The sequence below is a fragment of the Phyllostomus discolor genome, chromosome 3 (assembly GCF_004126475.2).
Source record: "Phyllostomus discolor isolate MPI-MPIP mPhyDis1 chromosome 3, mPhyDis1.pri.v3, whole genome shotgun sequence".
In the NCBI taxonomy this organism is placed as follows: Eukaryota; Metazoa; Chordata; class Mammalia; order Chiroptera; family Phyllostomidae; genus Phyllostomus; species Phyllostomus discolor.
This window is the reverse complement of record NC_040905.2, coordinates 50240629-50261717: the sequence shown is the minus strand read 5'-3', so window position 1 is coordinate 50261717 and position 21089 is coordinate 50240629. Positions and strand designations below refer to the sequence as shown.

At 36.5% G+C, this 21089-nt stretch overlaps 1 protein-coding gene across 3 annotated transcripts in view; it reads right to left on the bottom strand.

The window, feature by feature from the left end:
• Window positions 1-21089, bottom strand: part of MSH3 (mutS homolog 3) — a 138874-nt gene that overhangs the window by 44312 nt on the left and 73473 nt on the right. For all 3 annotated transcript variants that reach the window (XM_036020474.1, XM_036020476.1, XM_036020475.1), the window contains exons 14-17: window positions 11656-11843; window positions 10810-10978; window positions 5250-5314; window positions 2762-2878 (exon numbers count right to left, since the gene is read on the bottom strand). In XM_036020474.1, coding sequence (XP_035876367.1) covers window positions 2762-2878; window positions 5250-5314; window positions 10810-10978; window positions 11656-11843 — 539 coding nt within the window. The remainder of the gene's footprint in view (window positions 1-2761; window positions 2879-5249; window positions 5315-10809; window positions 10979-11655; window positions 11844-21089) is intronic.

Here is a 21089-nt window from a genome sequence, read left to right as displayed (position 1 = left end):
CAGATGTTCTAACTAAATTTCAGTCAGTATTCTTTTTAAGATAAAAACTTTAATATATTTTTAAGTAATATATATATATTATAAAAACTTCTGAAATCATGTATTTGCAAAGTAAATTAAAATCTTCAGAAAGCTTTCCATTCAGAAATAATCAGTTAATATTTGAGACTATATGTACACCCATATGAATATATGAATAGCCATTTCTCCAAAATATAAACAAATGGACAATAAGCATATGTATTTTATTTTTAAAAAGATTTGCATGCTGTGCATGTATGTGAATTTACACACACATAATTGTATCAGACTTTAATACTGTTTTACATCCTTCAGTTAACAACATATCATGAGTGTCATAATCTCCTGTTATGTCACATTTAATGTTGGCTCACTCTTTGCACCTCTGAACTACATTGGATGGATGATATGATGGAAGTAGAATTCTGGATTATTTTGGCATAAGGGCCCTGGCAGAGGGCTGATACAGTAAGAAAGGTGTGAGGAAATGGTGGGTAATAGAGGAAAACAGAGGAAGAAGGGGCAAATCAAAGAGATACTTGAAAGGGAAAAAAGATAAACAGGAATCTGATAACAGGCAAAGGGACAACAAGGAAAAAAGAATCAAGGAGAATGCCTAAGTCTTCAGCATGGAAGACCTGGACTTTCTTTAGTCTAGAACAACAGCAGGGAGAACATAATCCAGATTCATAAAGGCATGCATGCTATGAACAGAATGAACACGAACCACCTCCCCAAATCCCAGAACCCTACAGCCTGGCCCTTGAAGCCTGAAAGAAGTCATTTCAGTCTAGTTTTCATGTTCTCGGTGATGCTACTAAGGGAAAAACCCAAAAGATCTAAGAGACTCAAGGGCCCTGAAAAGCCTTAACATGGGAAATTGAAAGTTAATTGAGAAAGGAACTGAATAAACCAAATTTCCATCCCTGGGTTCAAGACTCCGAGTCAAGATAACCTCATCAGACTCAGGATAAGTACATCAGAATCTCTTTCTGATCCTGTAATTCAACAGTCTCTGGGCAAAAAGAGATGGCACCAACATTTTAGCAACTGTCACACAGTATCCTTTTTTGTTCTTTATTTTTTTCCATTTGTCAGACCAGTTATTTTATACATACAAAGCTCCATGAAGGAACTCACTGAATATTTCCTGTTTGAGTTTTTAAAGAGAAAGACTAACAGAGAGGTTTTGTTTAAAGAGATGACTGTGGATTCATCACGGGCAGCCTTGACAGGGTAAAGGGTCCAGACCCTACTGTCAGACACCCTGGGCTGGACTCTGGGCACCAACCCTCCACCTGTGAGCAAACTTCTTATGTCTGCATATCATTTCATTCTGCCATACTGTGGGAGTGATGATAATACTTAATGCACAGGGCTCTTGGGAAGAATACTGAGGTAGTACATATTAAAGTGCTTGGACAAGAGGCAGTTCAGAGCCGGTGCCCATAGACTGGTGGAAGTCAACTGTGCACATCTCTTCCCAGCACCCGCCCGGTAGTAGCATCAAACCAGTCACTGCAGAGTCAGCAAACACCACGCACACGACTACCCTTCTGGCGAGCCAGCTGCTAATCATTTACCAGCACACTGCTGACTATACTTGTCAATGAACACAGCTATTAATAATCCAGAATATGAGGCATGCATGCTTTAAGACAATGGCAAGTACTCTCCAAAAAAATCTCGTATTATAAAAAACAAAAAGGTGGGGAACTATTCTAGATTCCAGCAGACTAAAGAAAGAGAATAACCAAATGCAGTATATTAAAGTTCATTGGATCTTTCATTTAAAAACGAGGGAGGAGCCCTGGCTAGTGTGGCTCAGTTGGTTGGAGCATCATCCCTGTACACCGAAAAACGAGGGAGGTAATTCAATATATTCTTAAATTAATAGTAATTTTGTCATAGATGTGATAATGGTGTTAAGATTTGTAGCAGACTGTCCTTATTTTTAGAAAATATATACTTAAGTACTTAGGGGTGAAGTGTTAATGATGTCTAAAACTTACTTTCACCTGGCTGGCGTAGCTCAGTGGATTGAGCACGGGTTGGGAACCAAAGTGTCCCAGGTTCGATTCCCAGCCAGGGCACATGCCTGGGTTGCAGGCCATAACCCCCAGCAACCGCACATTGATGTTTCTCTCTCTCTCTATTTCCCTCTCTTCCCTCCCTAAAAAAATAAATAAATAAAATTAAAAAAAAAAAATTGAATGCTTAAAAAAAAAAGAACTCACTCTTTAAAACTTACTTTCAAATGTTTCAGGAAAAACAGTGTATGAGAGAGAGATAAAACAAATACAGCAAAATGTTAACATTTGATAACTCTAGATGAATGGTACATAGGTCTTCATTTCAACTTTCCCATTAATCTAAATTTTTTCAAAATAAAAAATTAGGAAGAAAACAAAACAACCCATACTCACCCTACTCTGAAACTGTTAAGCCTTTTATAAGAAAAGTAAACAAAGTCCAAGATGAATTTCATAAAAAATGATTCTATTAAACATCCTTAGCAACAAAGTATTAGAACAGTAGCAATGCAGTATACTTGGTCTCTCACCAAAGACTTAAGATGAGCTTTCATTTCAATGGATTAAAAATAAAACCAGAGAACACATGTACTCAACTATTTGATGGCAGGTCATGAGCTAATCTCTACTTTTCTTTTTGGTGGAAAGACTTTCCGGTCTATTTCTCATTGCAAAAAGTCAGATTATATTTTTCATTGTAAACTCACTCTAGAAAATCAAGCCATTCAGCATTGCAGTCAAGGACTAGTTGCTCCCGGAGCTGATTCAGACGTCTGTAATTTTCTACAATAAAAGGAGAGTGAAAGCGGCTCACAGCTTTTGTGCTAGAAGAGGGGAAAACAAAAATAGGAAATCAAGATTACTAAGAAGTTAATAATGCCATCTCTTCATAGAAATTAAAGTAGTTATTTATCATTCTCTGATGAACCTTGAAAGTAAATAGCTGTAAATAAAGAACATTCTTTAATTATGGCCCTGAACCCTACTGATTCCAAAGATCTTTGTTGTGAATAAAGTACTTGCAGTTCATAGGACTTTGTTCAGGAAGCTTTTAAAATGCATTTCAAATTACATCCATATGGCAAAGTCAAAGTTTAGAATTTTTATGTCATAAGCAGAAAGCTTTTTTCTTTGAATTGTACTAAATGAAAACGAGTGTTAAAAAAAAAAAGATCAGAAGCAAAGAAAAGTCCTGACAAAGCTCAGAGGTGAATTCATTAGTGAAGGCCATATAATTCTTTATATTTTATGCTTTTCCCTATCATTTAAGCATGTCAGTGAAAAAAGAAAAATATAAAGCATTATGAAGAATAGCAACGCATTAATTCAGGAGGCAAAGAGTTCTCATGACCTAACCACAGATTCACAGTGGCCCTGGACAGAAAGGAACTCCATGAGCTCCTTCTCTGAGCTTGCACAGAATCTCTGCTTCCTCAAGAAGCTGCAGAGCGCAGTGGCGGATGCCACGGCTCCCCAGCCACACAACCTGGGCCAAGGCCCCAACTCTGCCACTTACTTGCTTGCTGTATGACTGACTTTGGGCAAATATAAATGACCTCTACACATCACTTTCCTCATCCATAAAATGTGCATAATAATAGTATCTACCTCATAGATACTGCTAAGAGGACCAAACAGATAGTGGGTAACAGAGCACCTCATCATTAGTACTCAGCATTAGGACTCATTCCGTGGTGGTGGTTACTGATGTTGATGTTGTTACCACAATGAATGATGTTACTATGATGAGACCTTCAAGAAGGAGAGGTCAAGGCTGAGCGATAAGCAGGTGATGACAGAATGTCCTCTGTTCGCTCCCCACTCCTGCGATGCACAGTCACAATCATCTTTAATCTGGTAAGTTACTGGACTAGAGGTAACCCTTTCACATTCAAAATCTAACTAATGGTATTCTAGCCTATCCCTGTCAGGACTCCAATGGCCAAACAACAGATTAAAAATTATAATGAACCTTCCCCAAACCATCTTATTCTTTCAATTTACATTACTGAATGTTCAAAAGATGCTGGCACTGATTGATGCCTTGCCTGTTGCTTTTAAATTATGTCATCTAGCTTTCTATGCAAACATATCTATCATAGTTGTTTCTCTTCTGACAAAACCCATTTAGTGAGACATTTCAGTCATTGTTCTACATAGGCTAACAAGATTTCTAGTAATTTCTCTTCATAAAGCATAATTCCATTCATTAGCTTTAGTATAGGACAAAAGTAAATAAAGGGGAAAAATGCCTGCAAAAAGAAAACAGCATCTCCTGAAATGAATAATACTGAAATGCCAATTCACAGCTTCTGGTAACATAAGGGGAAAAAAGGATGGTATTTAGAGTTATAGAAATGCACAGTTGTGTCTTCAGCATCCTTTGATAGTGGAAATGGATAATAGCTTTTTAATTAAAATAATAATCATTCACATGTTGTGTGGAGATTTTCTTCCATTCTTAACAGAGTTCTTTCATACTACCACCAGCTACAGTCACTCTTCTATTATCTAAGGCAAATGCAACATTTTCATTTCAAATTCTTGCAAACATATTAATAACAGTAACAATAAGTATTCCACAGAGGATACTACTCACAGGAGGATACTCTTCTTTAATACCACGTCTCTAAATCCCCTCTTGGGGATTAATGCCCAACCAAGTAAAAAAGCAGAGTCTCAACGTAGTTCTCTAATTTATTTTCATCAATTCATGATATAACTCAAAAAAAAAAAGATGTAATGAACTAGTATAACTGAGCCATGGAAAGCATTGAGAATAAAGAAATGCAGAGCTCAATGAAGTAGAAAATGAAATTTCAGCTTCATAAAAGAAATGTCAAATACTGCATTCATCAAGAAATTCAAGCAACCAAATTAATCTTAGAACTGAAGGTTCCTCAACTTTTTTCTTTCATGTGTTTAAAGTATACTCTGAACTAAAAAATAAAATGGTAATTTACAAAACAAGAAAACAAATGTTTACTAATGAAATACCCTTTGGGAAAATGTTTTAAATTAGTGATAAAAAGAATGAAAAATAATTTTTTCTTTGGCTAAAGTTCTACTAAAAAAACCTAAAGGGTAAGAATGGGCTCATATAGCAAGGATGTGGTTATTATCAGTCAGTAGGACACAGATTACAAATGTCATTATCATTCATGTAAATTTAAAAATATATATTTTTAAACCTACCTTCCAACCTTAATCCAATCAGTCGGTATACAAGACACAGCAGAATTCTTTATTTCAATCATAAACTAAAATACATATAAATAAAAATTAAGTATTTAAATGTAAGCATTATATTTTAAAGCTTCCTCAAAGTTATGCTAAATATTAATTAAAAATAGTAAGTTATTATGCTAAAGAATCCAAATAAATCCAGTATTGCTCTTGGGAGAGTTTATATACGTCCATACAATCAAATATTATTAATTAGGATTCCACTACTTGGGATGAAATACAATTCGTATTGAGCAATAAGTTTGTAATAGAGGAGCAACTTTGGCACTTTAATGTTTATAACACTGTTTAGTGCATACTACAGATGGTGATTTTTTCATTAATGACCTGTATTATTTATTAGTATACACTTACCTTAAGAATTCTATTACTCAGCAATAAGAATGAATGCTTAAGTACATAAAATTTTTAGCTTTTCAATGATTAGGAACATTATATAAGCCTGTGATATGGCCCCTCCCCTACTCTGAACAGAAGAGGATTTACTCCCATAGTTTGTATCCAAAGGACCCAAGTCCTCTAACAGTGTGCTCATGAAGGAAACACTGACTTCCCCAACTACCAGGGAAGGCATTTCTTTCCATGAGTGCTTTAGGTCTTCACTTCTACGGACCGTATCTTCATAGACCCGACTATGCTCTCCACACGACAGCTTCTCTGAAACCAGCCAGGAAGCACTGAAATCAAGCTCTTCTTTCACACCTTTCATTTTTAGCATGTTATATATCATCTCGTCTTCCTGCTCACATTCCTATATTACTGCAATGAAATTCAATGTTGTATTCAAATAAATGAACTGATTTTGTACGAGATAGAACTCAGAAGCTCTGTGCCCACCACTGACTTTGAGATGCCCTTTACACTCATCAGCTGTATAACATTTCAAGTATTTACTATATGCTCATTATTAATAGTGTTAGCCTGGCTCTTGAGTTGACTTTTCTTTCAAAGGAAACACTGTATCTTTTACATTGTCATAAGAATTAACAGTTAATTTTAAGAATTTACATTCTTAGCAAAAATTTTGTAATAATGATGTCCTCTTGTATAAAGAGGAATTAACAATCAAATCTGTTACAAACAGTTAAGCTGTTAAGAGTGAAGAGTCCAAAAAAGTCCACTTTGGCTGCAAAAAGTAAGGGTAAAAAAACACAAAATAAACATCATAGATGGGAAAGATAAAAGCACTTTATGTTTTAAAAAAATCTGCTTAAATATTATTTTTAAATGTTCTACAAGAATACATACTGTTCTTTTCATAAAATAATTCTGGGAAGAACTATCTGCACCAAAGGTAAACTGAAAAATCTGGAGATATACTGGACCACTGACATTTGGGAAAGACGCATTAGATCAAAATTACGAACATTGAGCTCCATCGGAGTGACTAATGGATGGTGGAAATTATGGAAAAAAGCACAAACTGCCTCAGTGAGGTCCCTGGGCAGCAGGCTCGGCTGGTTTGCATAAGTAATTTGAAGTAATTTGCTATGCTAGCACGGATTCAAATCTGTGCCTTATTCATATTACAAACTGCTACTGGTCACAGCCGTCTGGAGCAGCTTACGAACACTTCGGAGCACAGCACTTCAATCTCGAAGTTATCCAGCATCCACCCTAAGCACCAGAGCCCTCAAGCAAGCCACAGAGCAGAACCAACACAGACGGAAGACAGCGCGAGAGTCAGGAAAGCCCGCATGGACCTCCTGCTTGCTAACCCCTGGGTCGCTTCCTTGGGCGCTGGTCTGTATTTCCTCTTTTTTTTCCATCAGTGGTCCTAGGTTCTCAGCCTGTGTTTCTCCTCAGAACTGTCACCAACTAGCAGGTTTTTTTCCCCTTCTATACTGGTTATGGAAGAGGAAATTCTCTATTACCTTTTACAAACATTCTAAGAATGGGCATAGAGGCCTCTTGTTTAAAGATTTTATCGCTAAAGAAAAGAAAACCAACCCTGGCTGGCGTAGCTCAGTGGATTGAGCGCGGGCTGGGAACCAAAGTGTCCCGGGTTCGATTCCTAGCCAGGGTACATGCCTGGGTGGCAGGCCATAACCCCCAGCAACCGCACATTGATGTTTCTCTCTCTCTCTCTCTATCTCCCTCCCTTCCCTCTCTAAAAATAAGTAAATAAAATCTTTTTTAAAAAAAAAAAAGAAAACCAACTAAAATGGGAAATTAACATATATTTCAGAAATCTGAGAGTTCTCATAGCAACTTCCCCTGCTCTGCAGTTCCTGACTTTGCTTCTTAGGTGCTGGTGTGAGAAGTTTGCCGTGATTTGTTCTAGCAATCTCTCACATGCTTCTCCTGGACGCAGGTCTGCCCTGGTCACACATCAGACACTGCTACTGCAACTGTGGCCTGCAGCACTGCTGAGCTGGCGTCACTGCTGAGGGGGCTGCAATTCTTACCTTCGAAACTGCTTTCTGTTACCCCAGCACCACACTTACCCCAGCCCTATCCCCTTTTCTTTCTCACTCTCTTAAGAACTTTCAACAATTTTCTTAATGTAGAAGTAAGATTTAACAGAATGCTTTCCACCTCTTAAAAACACTAAGCAAATATTTGGATATGCTGCATGCTGTGAATTAGCACAATTTTTCTAAAGATTTTCTCCCAAATTTCTTTCCTTTTCCTGAAGAATAATACTTATCAATACTGCCTCAAATCTAAATATCACCCCATATCCATTCTATATTTAATTCATTGGTAAGAGAGAATTCTCTATATACATAAAATATGACAAAGACTATCACAGAAGCAGTGAACTATGTAAAGCTATGTCAGTTTCTGCTTTCGTGATTTCCATATAAACAAATACTGTCAGAGTCAGACAATAAGGCACCACAGTCAATAAGGTTTGGTATCCTAATGAGTATATAAAAACTGAGAACAGCGGTGAAAAATGAATGTTGTCAAAAGTAATCCTGGCTTGACAGTTTGTCTACTTATCTATTTTAAGTGATAATAAGATCCATGTACCATGTGGGACTGCTATAAATAGGTTTATAAAAGTTATTAGAGAAGTTATGATATAGAAGTAAAACTTCAGACAGAAAAAAAAGGCATAAAATAGAAACACATGTCTATAAAATAGGGGCTTTCCTCCCTTCCCCCTTCACTTCTCAGAGGTAAACATATTTGATGAAGTTTGTATTTCAAAATCATCTGCTGATACTGTTAGTACAAATTTTTAACAGAATTTGATCATAACAATGCTGAATATTTAGAATTCATTTGGTATTCATTTAAATGAACAGAATCTCAAAAATGTTACAACAGTGCTTCTACATTAATTTGTACTATTAAAATTCTCAAGGTTTTTGAAAATCAACAGGGCTCCATCCTACTGTTAATAACTACGAAAATTCCTTACTTCAAATTCATCACTTTAACTTAGTAAATGTTAATTATAAGATAATTTACCTCCCTCCCTAAATTTTTGTAATCCAATCACTTCATCTCCATGCCTTTTCTTAAACTTCAGTGCTATGCTGATAAAGAATAACTAATTCAGTATCCTTTATGAATTCCTGATCATTTTTCCTTAAAAACTATCAACTGAATCAAGGCCTATCTTCTCAAAACTTAAGCTTTATTTTAGTTTAAATAGTATGAGCTCTAAAATATTTGTATTTTATCAAATAAAATCCATGACACTGATAACCACTTGAAGAAACATTTGTGAGCAGAGAGGAGTCATGACGTGGTAGAAACACTGGAGTCAGGCAGAACTGGGGTGGCCTGGGCTCCTGACCAGGGTAACATACCTACCCCAGTTTTCTTTCCAGCAAAACTGGAGTAGCCCCTCCTTGTGTTGTTGTGATGATTAAATTAGGTAATATATGCAAAGCACCCAGCACCATTCTAGACTTTAACAAGTGGTTGATAAATGGTAACTATATTACTATCATTATTATATGAGTAACATTTGTATAGTGCTTTGCGATTACAAAGCACATCCATGTACTTTGACACAACTGGCTTCCATGGCAGTCTCACATCAACGATGCCCTTCCACAGCCACACAGAATGTGGGTGCCAAACCTCAGCTTTCCCCACCATAATATCAGGCTATCACTTTTCTACTACATACCTCTTATTAATGTTACTAAGCAGTTTTGATCATCTCATTCCAATAAATAGGATAGTGGCACTAAGGTCACTTGTCACTCTGCAAGGTCATGATTGTATGGTGCAATCAAACCTACAATTAAATATTTGGTATTTGCCTACTAAGGGGGGAAAATGAAATATAAATACTGTCAAATAACTTCTCTGTTACACAGAGCTCCATGTGGAGCGCACTGTGAAATGTCTGCCTGAGCATAACATCTTAGTAAGTCCAGTCCAGAAGACAGGCTGACTTCATCAAAGGTCTATTAAATGGCATGAGATTAATAAATATAATTTACTACAGAGTTTCTTATTTCAAATAATCATATAAATCAATAATATGTTGGCTAAATATATAAGGTGACGTAAATGTCTAAAATTTGATTTGACAGCTGTTGCCCCCTAGACAAAAATCTATTTTTAAAATCTCAAATAAAATGTTCACTTTATAGAAATTATTCACAAATATCTTAATTTGCTATTTTAACAAAGAAGACTTTCTCAAATTCCTCCACTAGCACCTTTATCTTTCATTACACAAAGATCTGGAAGAGGCTTGCCTCAAGACTCAGAACAAGGCCAAAAGGAACAACTACACTTAAAAAGCATAGTTTTTTCATGGTTCTCATCCAGAATCAATACCAAACTTGAAACAGAGGTACAAATAACAAAAACATTCTAAACAGCACCACAATCTCATGAAGACTTACTAATGTAGGTTTTCACTATAGTTTTTGTTTTTGTTTTTTACTTTCTGTTTTTTGGCACCTAAACTCCTCACTGGAGAGGCTGCCTTGCCATTTAGTCACTGTGTGATATCATTTCATCATCTGCAATCAAGGGACCAAAGTAACTTCCCTCTCCTAGATTTGGGGTAAATTAATTCTATAAGTTACTATCGACAATAATCAAGCTTTCCTATAATATAATTTTTAAAATTGATTTGAGAGAGAGAGAAGGGGGAGTAGAGGAGTGGAGAGAGGTAGAAAGAGAGAGAGAGAGAGAGAAACTGATTTGTTGTTCCACTTATTTGTGCATTCATTGGTTGATTCTTGTACGTGCCCTGACCACAAATGAACACAACCAAACCTTGGCTTATTAAGACAATGCTCTAACCAACTGAGCTACCCAACCAGGGATCTAAAGTATAATGTCAACAGATAATATTAAAGGACATGTAATATTAAGTTGCATGACTTTACCAAGTTTATTTACCACAGTAAATAAACAAAATACTTATTAAAATAATTCTTATCGAAACAAGGTATTACAAATTTCTAAGGAATAAAACTGAAATATGAAAAAAAAAGTTTTCATCCTATCTTATTTTTATTTACATTTTAAAACAGCTTTTTTAACCAAGAAAAACTAGTGCAAATAAAAATTTTAGCATCACCTCCTGGCCTGATACTGTCACATATTGTGCAGAAGGATTTTTCAGTATTTTTCGTATTTCTTGCAGATGTATTTGGATCTTGTCAGTAACTCCTTGAATTTCATCCTTCCTCTTTTTTATTAAAGGAAAGTCAGAAAGGTCTTTAAATAACTCAGTTTTATCCCCAGTTCTAAAAAGAAAAAAAAATGAAATATATACATTGAAGTATGTAACTTATACCAGTTATTTTTCACAGCATAATGAAATTACAAAATGGAAAACTGCCACTAAATGTTTATGGATAAGTTTCTTAATTTCTTTGAAGACAGATATAATTACTCTAACGTTTTCATTTTGCAAGTTCATGATTCCAACGGTAAAATTAAAACTAAGGGATAAATTTAAATTTTTGTTGTTTGCCTATTCAGAAAATAAACTGAAACACAAATACTGTCAAATCCTCTTTTTTATATAGAGTTTTTTGGGGGATGAATTGTAAAATGACTACTTATTAAGGGAGAACTTTGCTTTTGCAGTTTCTAAATATAAGGCAGACCCTCCCTGGATTTCTAGCAAATGAGTACTGCTACTGCTTACTCTTTCTGGGCTTTGTATTTTCATCATCTGATACCTGAGCGAGTACTACATCGGCCCTAGGTGATGAACTGCCTAGATTTTAGACAGCGAAGTATCACTTCCAGCAGTAACACAGAGCCTTTAGTACCGAGGCACAACTCCAGTTCACATGCAACTCCTCCCACTAATTTCAGGGAAGCTTAAGAATCCACACATTAATGGCAAATGCATTAGACAAGCAAATTAAAACTTTCACTGCTAGAAAGAAAAAACTAAGAGTCTGCTACTTACTTGGCAGCTTGTTCATTAAGTATCTTAAAGTAATGCTCCACTGGACTAAGGAGCTCAGGAATTTCTAAAAGGAGTGTCTGGAGCAAGTCTGACTGCACATGGGAATTAACAGCAGGCATTAATGCTTGAAATTCTGACTTCAGGTGAGAAAGGGTTTTGACGATCAAGAAAAATTCTTTGGTGGAACACTGAAAATAGAAATATATTTTACCTAAATAGCATATAATACATGAAAATAAAAATCTAATTAGTGATCTATTTAAAGTTAAAATCAGAATAAAAGAAAATTTTAATTTACTCTATACATTAGTTAATTGAAATAAAGTATTATTTATACCTTCTAAAAGTTAAAGCAATAGTTTAACACTTTATAAAGTAGATTTTGAAGCTATAAAGAAAATAATTTGAGATGGGGATAGCAAAGCCAACACCTGTTCAGTATGTTTTCATTTTTAAATACATTGGCCACACAGCAAAAATGCAGAAACATGTCAAAGTATGAAGGATAATTCTGGGGAAAGATCTGCAAGATGTATGAGAGAATAAATGACAAAATTCCCCCAAGTATAATGAGTTCTTACAAATCTTACATGGAAAATATGAATAGTCCAAAAAATAATGGCTAACTGAATTGAATATGCATCTCATAAAAAAAGAATGTCCAACTAGCACATGATTAACCACACACATAATTAGGACAAGCACATTAAAACTAGGGGATAGCATTTTCACTTTTCAAAATGCCAAAAGTGTTAAAGCTTGATAATAACCAAGTCACACAGGGTGAAAAAAAAGACACTTTTATATACTATTCAGAGATAGCCTTTTTGAAAGACAACGTGGCATATCATCATGATAAAAAAAAGTACACATATTCCTTGACTAAGCAATTATACCTTTTTTTCATTTCACTGATTCTTTTTTTTAAAGATTTTATTTTATTTATTTTTAGAGAGGGAAGGGAGGGAGATAGAGAGAGGGAGAGAGAAACATCAATGTGCGGTTGCTGGGGGTTATGGCCTGTAACCCAGGCATGTACCCTGGCTGGGAATCGAACCTGCGACACTTTGGTTTGCAGCCCGCGCTCAATCCACTAAGCTACACCAGCCAGGGCAGCAATTATACTTTTAAGAATTAAACTAAAAATATACTAAAACAAGTAGTGAAAATATGTATATTTGAATATTTACAGTAAATTGTAATACAGTAATTTTACATTAATATTATATTAAAAAGATAAATAAGCCAGTATCCAGCATGAGATTTTAGAAAAAATACAATGTTTAAAACAGTTTTAAAAATTCAGACATGTACACAACTGATGTACAAATTGATATGGAACTCCATAATTTCAATATATATTAAATATACATAGTATATATATACCATATATGTTTACACAGTAAAATTCATTGTGATCTTTAAATAATATGCATTATTATAAAAATGTAAATAAAAACTTCCTGGAAGGCCACACCCGTGACTGCTCTGGGCAGTGGGTGTGCAGGGACAGCACAGGAAGAGCTCGCCCTGCTTCACACCCGTGTGCACTGCTGTGACCATCCACGTGAGCGTGAGCACTTTTTACACTGGAGCTGCTGAACAAGAGAGTGGGCTAAACATGTGCATCTCCTTTCACCCTATCTTGAAACTACAGTCAGACTGTTTAAAAAGGCATGGCACTATAAGAATAACTAGGAGAAAAGACAACAGCAACATCATCTGACAAGTTGTAAAGCAAAAAGGTAAGCGGTAACTGACTGAGAAGGCAACATATTTTAATCTTAAACTGGCCCTAAGGCAGGGGTGTGAAACTCATTTTCACTGGGGGCCACATCAGCTTTGTAGTTGCCTTCAAAGGGCCGAATATAATTTCAATTTCTTAACAGTTAAGAAGTAGTTACATTTATACAATGCTAAAATTATTTCACACCTTTGAAGGCAACCATGAGGCTGATGTGGCCCCCGGTGAAAACGAGTTTGACACCCCTGCCATAAGGGAAATTAGGACCCAACCTGAGTCACATCAAGAATCCTAAAATAGTCAGTAACTGGTGGCACAAATTACCTTTGGAAGTGAAAGTTGCGGGGAGGCAGGTAAAGACAAATTGGTTAAAGATGATTTAAGAAGCAATTAAATCCCTCCATCTCCTATCTCCCTCCATGCCCCTGAGCAACCACAACTCCCCCACCCCACAGAAGACTTGTTTTGTTTCTGGAGAAGGTAAAACACAGGCTATCCTGAATCAACCTCCAGCACCATGAAGGATGAGGGACGACCAATAGCAGAGGGTTAAAAGGAAGTTCGCAAACTGAATACTGAGATTCCCCGTTGTCCCCCTCTAGCTCCAGAAAACTGTTAGCTAGTCAGGAGGCTGACAGAGTCCCTGGGGAATCTCACAAACCTAAGAGGAAAATTCTAAAGATACCATCACAGTTCTCCCAATAAATGAGCCAGCTAGTTCACTCTATAGTCCACCGAATATTTTGCAAGTAACATTAAACTACAAAGGCCTTCCTACAGGCATTTTCATCCCCCACTCTTAAAAATGATCACACATCGGATGAAAAATTCTAATATGAAATACAAAGACCAAAACAATCAATCAATAAACCTGATGGGAGTAGAGCCTATGTAGATAAAACAAAGATTCTAAATAGTAATGATGATAGTAATAATACATTCAGTTAAACAGAATATTTCAAGCATGAAACAAAAACAGGATGCTGTGGGAAATAACAACATTAAGAGAAAAACAAGAAAAGATTCTGAAAAACTAAATTGTGACAGTAGAAATGAAAAACAACAAAAGAGACCGAAGATAAAGGTGATGAAATCTCCCTTAACCAAAGGTTAAATAAAAGTATAAAGAGAGGGAAAATACAGAAGAAAGGTAGATATTCAGTTCAGGAGATTTAATTAATTCAAATAATAGAACCCAGAAAGAAAGAAATAATCAATAAAATAATTCAGAAAAATTTCCCAGAACATCAGGATTTAAGTTGCCATATTGAAATGGCCCAATACAATGAATGAAAATACAGCCAAATCAAGACAAATCATCATGAACTTTTAGAACACTGGGAACAAAGAAAAAATCTTCCAATTTCCAGAGGGGTGGGAAAAAATAATAGAAAAAAAACTCACACAAAGAATCAAGAATCAGAATGACTTCATGCTGCGTAATGATAGTAGAAACTAGAAGACAATGGAGTAACAAACTTCAAAGGAAAACATTTGTTTAATTTTTATTGAATTTATCGGAGTGACATTGTTAATTATATAGGTTTCAGGTGTACAATTCTGTAACACATCATCTGTATACTGTATTGTGTGTTCACACCCCAAGTCAAGTCTCCTCCCATCAGCATTTATCCCTCCCATACCCTCTTCTACCTTCCCCACCTCCCTTTTCCTCTGCTAATCACCTGTTATCTAAGACGGGTTTTTGGTTTTTGCTTAATCACTTCACCTTTTTCACTCAGCCCCACAACCCCTTTCCCCTCTGACAACTAGCCATCTGTTCTCTATCTATAAGTCTGTTTCTATTCTGTTAGTTTATTTTATTAATAAGATTCCACATATGAGTGAGATCATATGGTATTTATCTTTCTCTGACTGGCTTATCTCACTTAGCATAATGTTCTCCAGATCCACCATGCTGTCACAAAGGGTAAGATTTTCTTCTTTTTTACAGCCAAGTAGTATTTCATTGTGTAAATGTACCATAGCTTAAAAAAAAAACAAAAAAAAATCACATCGATTTGTTGTTCCACTTTATTTATACATTCATTGGGTGATTCTTGTATGTACCCTGACCAGGGAATCAAACCTACAACCTTGACATATTGGGACCAAATGAGCTACCTGGCCAAAGCATAGTACAATTTTTCATCCACTCATCTACTGATGGGCACTTGGGCTGCTTCCAAATCTTGGCTATTGTAAATAACACTGCAATAAACAGAGGTGCTCATGTTCTTTCAAATCAGTGTTTTGGATTTCTTCAGATATGTCTCAATAAGCAGAATAGGTGGGTCATTAGGGCAGATCCATTTTTAACTTTTTGAGGTAACTCCATACTGTTTTCCACAATGGCTGCACCAGTCTGCATTCCCACCAACAGGGCACAAGGGTTCCCTATTCTCCACATCCTCACCAACACTTGTTTATTGATTTATTGATGATAACCATTCTGACAGGTGTGAGGTGGTATCTCCTTATGGTTTTAATTTGCATTTCTCTGAGGATGAGCAACACTGAGCATCTTTTCATTTGTCTATTGGCCATCTACATGTCCTCCTTGCAGTGGTGTCTATTCAGATCCTTTGACTGTTTTTTAATTGGATTTTTTTGTGTTGCATTTTATAAGTTCTTTATAAGTTTTGGATATTAACCCCTTATCAGATATATCATTGGCAATTACGTTTTCCCACTCACTGGACTGTCTTTTCATTTTGTTGATGGTTTCCTTTGCTGTGCAAAAGATTGGTTTTTTTAAAAAAGATTTTATTTATTTATTTTTAGAGAGGGGGAGGGAAGGAGAAAGAGGGAGAGAAACATCAGTGTGTGGTTGCCTCTCACGCACCCCCCACCAGGGACCTGGCCCACAACCCAGGCATGTACCCTGACTGGGAATCAAACTAATTAATGATCCTTTGACCTTTTTAGTTTGATGTAGTCCCATTCATTTTGTCATGTTGTGTCCCTTGCTAGAGGAGATATGAGAGAACAAATATTGCTGTGAGAAATGTGTGAGATTTTATTGCCTATGTTTTCTTCTAGGTTTTGAGTCTACATTTAAGTCTATAGTACATTTTGAGTTTATTCTTGTATATGGTGTAAGAAGGCAGTCTATTTTCTTTTTTTTTTTTGTGCATATATTTGTCCAATTTTCCCAACACCACTTGTTAAACAGACTGTCTTTACCCCATTATGTTTCTGACTCCAAAGGAAAATAATTTGTAGTCTAGAATATTATACCTAATCAAACTACCAAAAATGTGAAAATAGAAAATAAAAGACATTTCCAGATATAAATGTTTCAAAATATTTACTTTCAATACCCTTTCTCAGAATGCTTCCAGAGAACGTATTCCATCAAATAGAAGGAAGAAACCAAGAAGAAGACCTGAAATACAGAAAACTGAAGATTCGATTCAAGGGGAATAAAGGGAATCTAAGAAAGTAGTTGCATAACAGATAGGAAGGGCCACTGGTCCAGGCCGGGTCAGGTCAGAAGGCTCAAGAAAGTAAAATGAATAAAATATTTCATGAAAATAAGTATCTCCAGGTAAAAAAGATTTAGGGTTGAGTTAATGGTAAGTATACATAAGTAGTATATATGAAATGTTTTAATGCTAAGAACATACTTAGGAAAAGACAAGCATTAACTGTAAGGAATGAAGTAATTAATCAGAAGAATAAAGTTAGGATCAACTGGACTGGCTTTAACTAAACAAGGGTTTAAAGTGCATCACAAAGCACCTCTTCTCCAGAAAGGCCGCTGTGTGCTGGGGAAGAAGCATACAGGAAGCTGGACTGTTGGCATAAACGCTGAACCCAGATGCTTTTTGGTCAACAGTCATGCTTAATGATACATTCTAACAAAACAGAACTAAAAACAATTATTTTTGAATAATAATCTACATGAGATTATTGTAATTTAAAGCAAGAAGGGGGTGATTTTTCACGCTCAGATATGAAGTAAAGTTGAAGTTAGAAACAAAAGCAGATTGAAAACCAGCAGTGTTTTCCAATCCAGTCCTAAGTGCCCATGGAAGGTTGTGTTCAAGTTCCTTTCAATGGGTCTGCAAGAAGGGAGAGCATAAGGGTAAAGCAGCAGCTCCTGGAGCCTCTCCTGTTCAGCCCCATTTCCGGCAGCAAACTTACCCACGGAAGAGCCTCAGAATAGACCCACAAATGCACAAGCAGAGCGCTGCAGAGCCCAAGCTCCAAACTGAAAACCTGACTTCAGGCTTACATCAGTCTCGCTAAGAAACCAATCTCACCTACAAAAAAATCTGGAATCACTGTCCTTTCAACATTTACTAAGTGCTATTATTATCCTTTTAGTGTATTTGCCAACCTTAGCAGTTATGTGTCACTTTCTTACAAAAAAGTTTTTGAGTGAAGTTAATTGGTTCTTGCAACTAATGCTATTTTCTAAGATTTGAACTTTAAGTGCTATTAAAATAAGTGTTTATTTTATTTCAGGGTTAGCCCACTTGGGATCCTCTATTATTATCATCGTAAAAATACCTGTTTGTGCCTATTCCAAGGCACTTTCCACACAACCAGATGGCCCAGGCTTTCCACTTCCACAACATCCAAGCCGTGTTCCTTACCACTTTATGAATTTCACATAATTGGCACAGCCTGTACCCAGGATACCACTCACCATGTGGTGCATACAGCAGAAGATTATTTAGAGTAATCTAATGATAAAGAACAGACATGTGTTTGATGGTGGGTTCCAAGAACCAGTTAACTATCTAAAAAATTTGGCTTAAAGCTTTTAGACTTCCTAATGATTTAGTCTGTTGCCATATCAACTCTCATCTTCACTTTTCAAATCAATCTTTAGGCACACTAAACATTAAAACAGTAAACATTAAAACAGCAACAAGGAATAGCTTCTGAACAAGTCTTAAGTTCCTTTAATAAAGTGTGTTTTGAAACTCCAAAATGAATGTAGTCCCATTCATTTTGTCATGTTGTATCCCTTGCTAGAGGAGATATGAGAGAACAAATATATTGAGTCTGTCTCAATATGTTGGAAACTTTTAAAACGAATTAGATTCTATAGCATATGAGCTCACCTGTATTTGAAATCTAAAAACAATAAAACACAACTCACAGATACAGAGAAGAGACCGGTGGTTGTCAGTGGTGGGAGTGGGTGAAATAGGTGCAGGGGGTCAAAGGTAAACTTCTACTTGTAAAGTAAATAAGTCATGGGGTGTAATGTGCAGCATGGCACAACAGTCAATAGTACTGTATCATGCATTCAAAAGCTGCTGAGAGTAGATTTTAAAAGCTATCATAAAAGGGAACTCATGCACTGTTGGTAGGGCTATACATTGGTGAGGCACTATGGAAAAGAGTATGAACATTCCTCAAAAAAAATTAAAAAATACAACTACCCTATGACCCTGCAATTCTACATCTGGGTCTTTATCTTTAGAAAATGAAAACACTAATTCAAAAAGATTCCTGTACCCTTATGTTCATTGCAGCATTACTCACAACAGCCAAGATATGGAAGCAGCCTAGATGCCCATCGATACATGAATGGATAAAATAGATGTGACATGTATATACAATAGAATATTACTCAGCAATAAAAAAAGAATGAAATCTTGCATTTACAACAAAACGGATGGACCTACAGGGTTATTAGGCTAAATGAAATAAGTCAGAGAAAAACAAATACTATATGATTTCACTTATAGGTGGAACAAAACAAAAAGCAAATAACCCAACAAAACAAAATAAAAACAGACTCAGAAAAAGAGAGCAAAATGATAGCTGCCACAGAAGAGAGATGTGGGAAAATGGGTAAAAAGGGAAAAGGGGAAAATGAGTTACAAACTTGCAGTTATAAAATAAATAAGCTGTGGAGATGTAGAGCACAGCACAGGGAATACAGTCCATAATAACTACGTGGAGTGGCAGATGGTTACTAGACTTAAGTGTGCAGATCATATTGCAAGGTATATAGATATCCAATCACTCTACTGTATACAGACACTAATATACTACTGCATGTCAACCATACAATTTTAAGTTCTCACATAATGAAAAAAACTTAGTAACTGTGTGATGATGGATGTTAACTAGATTTATTATGGTAATCATTTCACAGTATATATTTATCAAATTATTATGCTGTACACCTTAAACTATTAATAATGTTATATGTTTAGATTAGATTAAAATTAGATTGTGACCTTTAACCAGAGTTTTTAAACTTTATAAATACATAAACCTTATGAAATATAAACATCTAACTTAGTTTAAAAAGAGACAACACTTCCAGTCAAGATGGCGGCATAGGTAAACATAGCTCGCCTCCTTGCACAACCTCGTCAAAATTACAACTAAACCATAGAACAACCATCATTCAGAACCATCACAAATCAAGCTGAATGGAAGTCCTACAACTACGGAATTAAAGAAGAAACCATATTAAGACTGGTAGGAGGTGTAGAGATGCGGAATGAGCTGGTTTTACACCCATCAGTGACAGATAAAAACCAGGAGGGATATCTCAGAAGCACGAAAGGGATCCCAGCTCCACACCAGGCCCACCAGCCCAGGCTTCAAGTGCCAGGAAGATAAGTCTCCATAATTTCTGGCTATACAAACCAGTGGGGGTTGAGGCTGTGGAAGACAGAGACTGCTGGAATCCCAGGCAATTCCTCTTAAAAGGCCCACATACACAAACTTACTTGGAATCACTCCCTCTGAGCTCCAGCGCAGGGGCAACAGATTGAAAGGCATCAAAGACATAGAGGAAGGAACTGAATTGTATGGCATCAGGGCAAGAGCTAGGGTACAGCTTTCTCCCAGACAGAAGTGCTGAAGAGTCCATTTTCCTTTTCTGGGCCCTCTCCCAACAGAGCCAGCAGACGGGCTCTGAGACTCTATCAACCTGGCTATCACTGTTTGCCCCTTCCTGGTGATTCCCTGAGGGCTGGCCCCACCCAATATTCAAGCCCACCCAAGCTGTTTCCAGTGGCTTTTCCATAGCAGTGGCTTGTCTTGGCCCATGCTTCAGATTTTCCTAAATTCTCTGAAATAAGCAGCATCTCTCATGAACTTGTCCCAGGCCTGGTACTAGCAGCAGCTTGGTCTCACCTGGGCACCTCCAAACCAAGCACAAGTAGCAGCTATCTGTAGATCACTTTGCAGCTTATGCTATGTGACCCTCAACCAAACTTAGGGGGTATCTGACCTTGGGCATCCATCAAGGCTCAATTAAACAGGAAGGTATACACAGCCCACATGGTGGGCGCATCTTGAGTAACCAGCTTGGGTGATACAGAAGGCTGTGCCACTGGATCCTACAAGACACCTACTATATTTGGCCACTCTACCAAGCCTGGGATATGTAGCTGTTCTACCTAGAACATAAAAATAAACACAAAGAGGTTGCCAAAAGAGGAGAAAAAGAAACATAATCCAAATAAAAGAACAGAACAAAACATCAGAAAAGGAACTAAAAATGGAGATAAGCAATCTATCAGATGCAGAGTTCAAAACACTGGTTAAAAGGATGCTCAAGGAACTTTATGACAACCTCAACAGCATAAAAAAGATCCAGTCAGAAACAAAGGATACACTAATTGAAATAAAGAACAATTTACAGGGAGTCAACAGTAGAGTGGATGAAGCCAAGAATCAAATCAGCAATTTGGAATATAAGGAA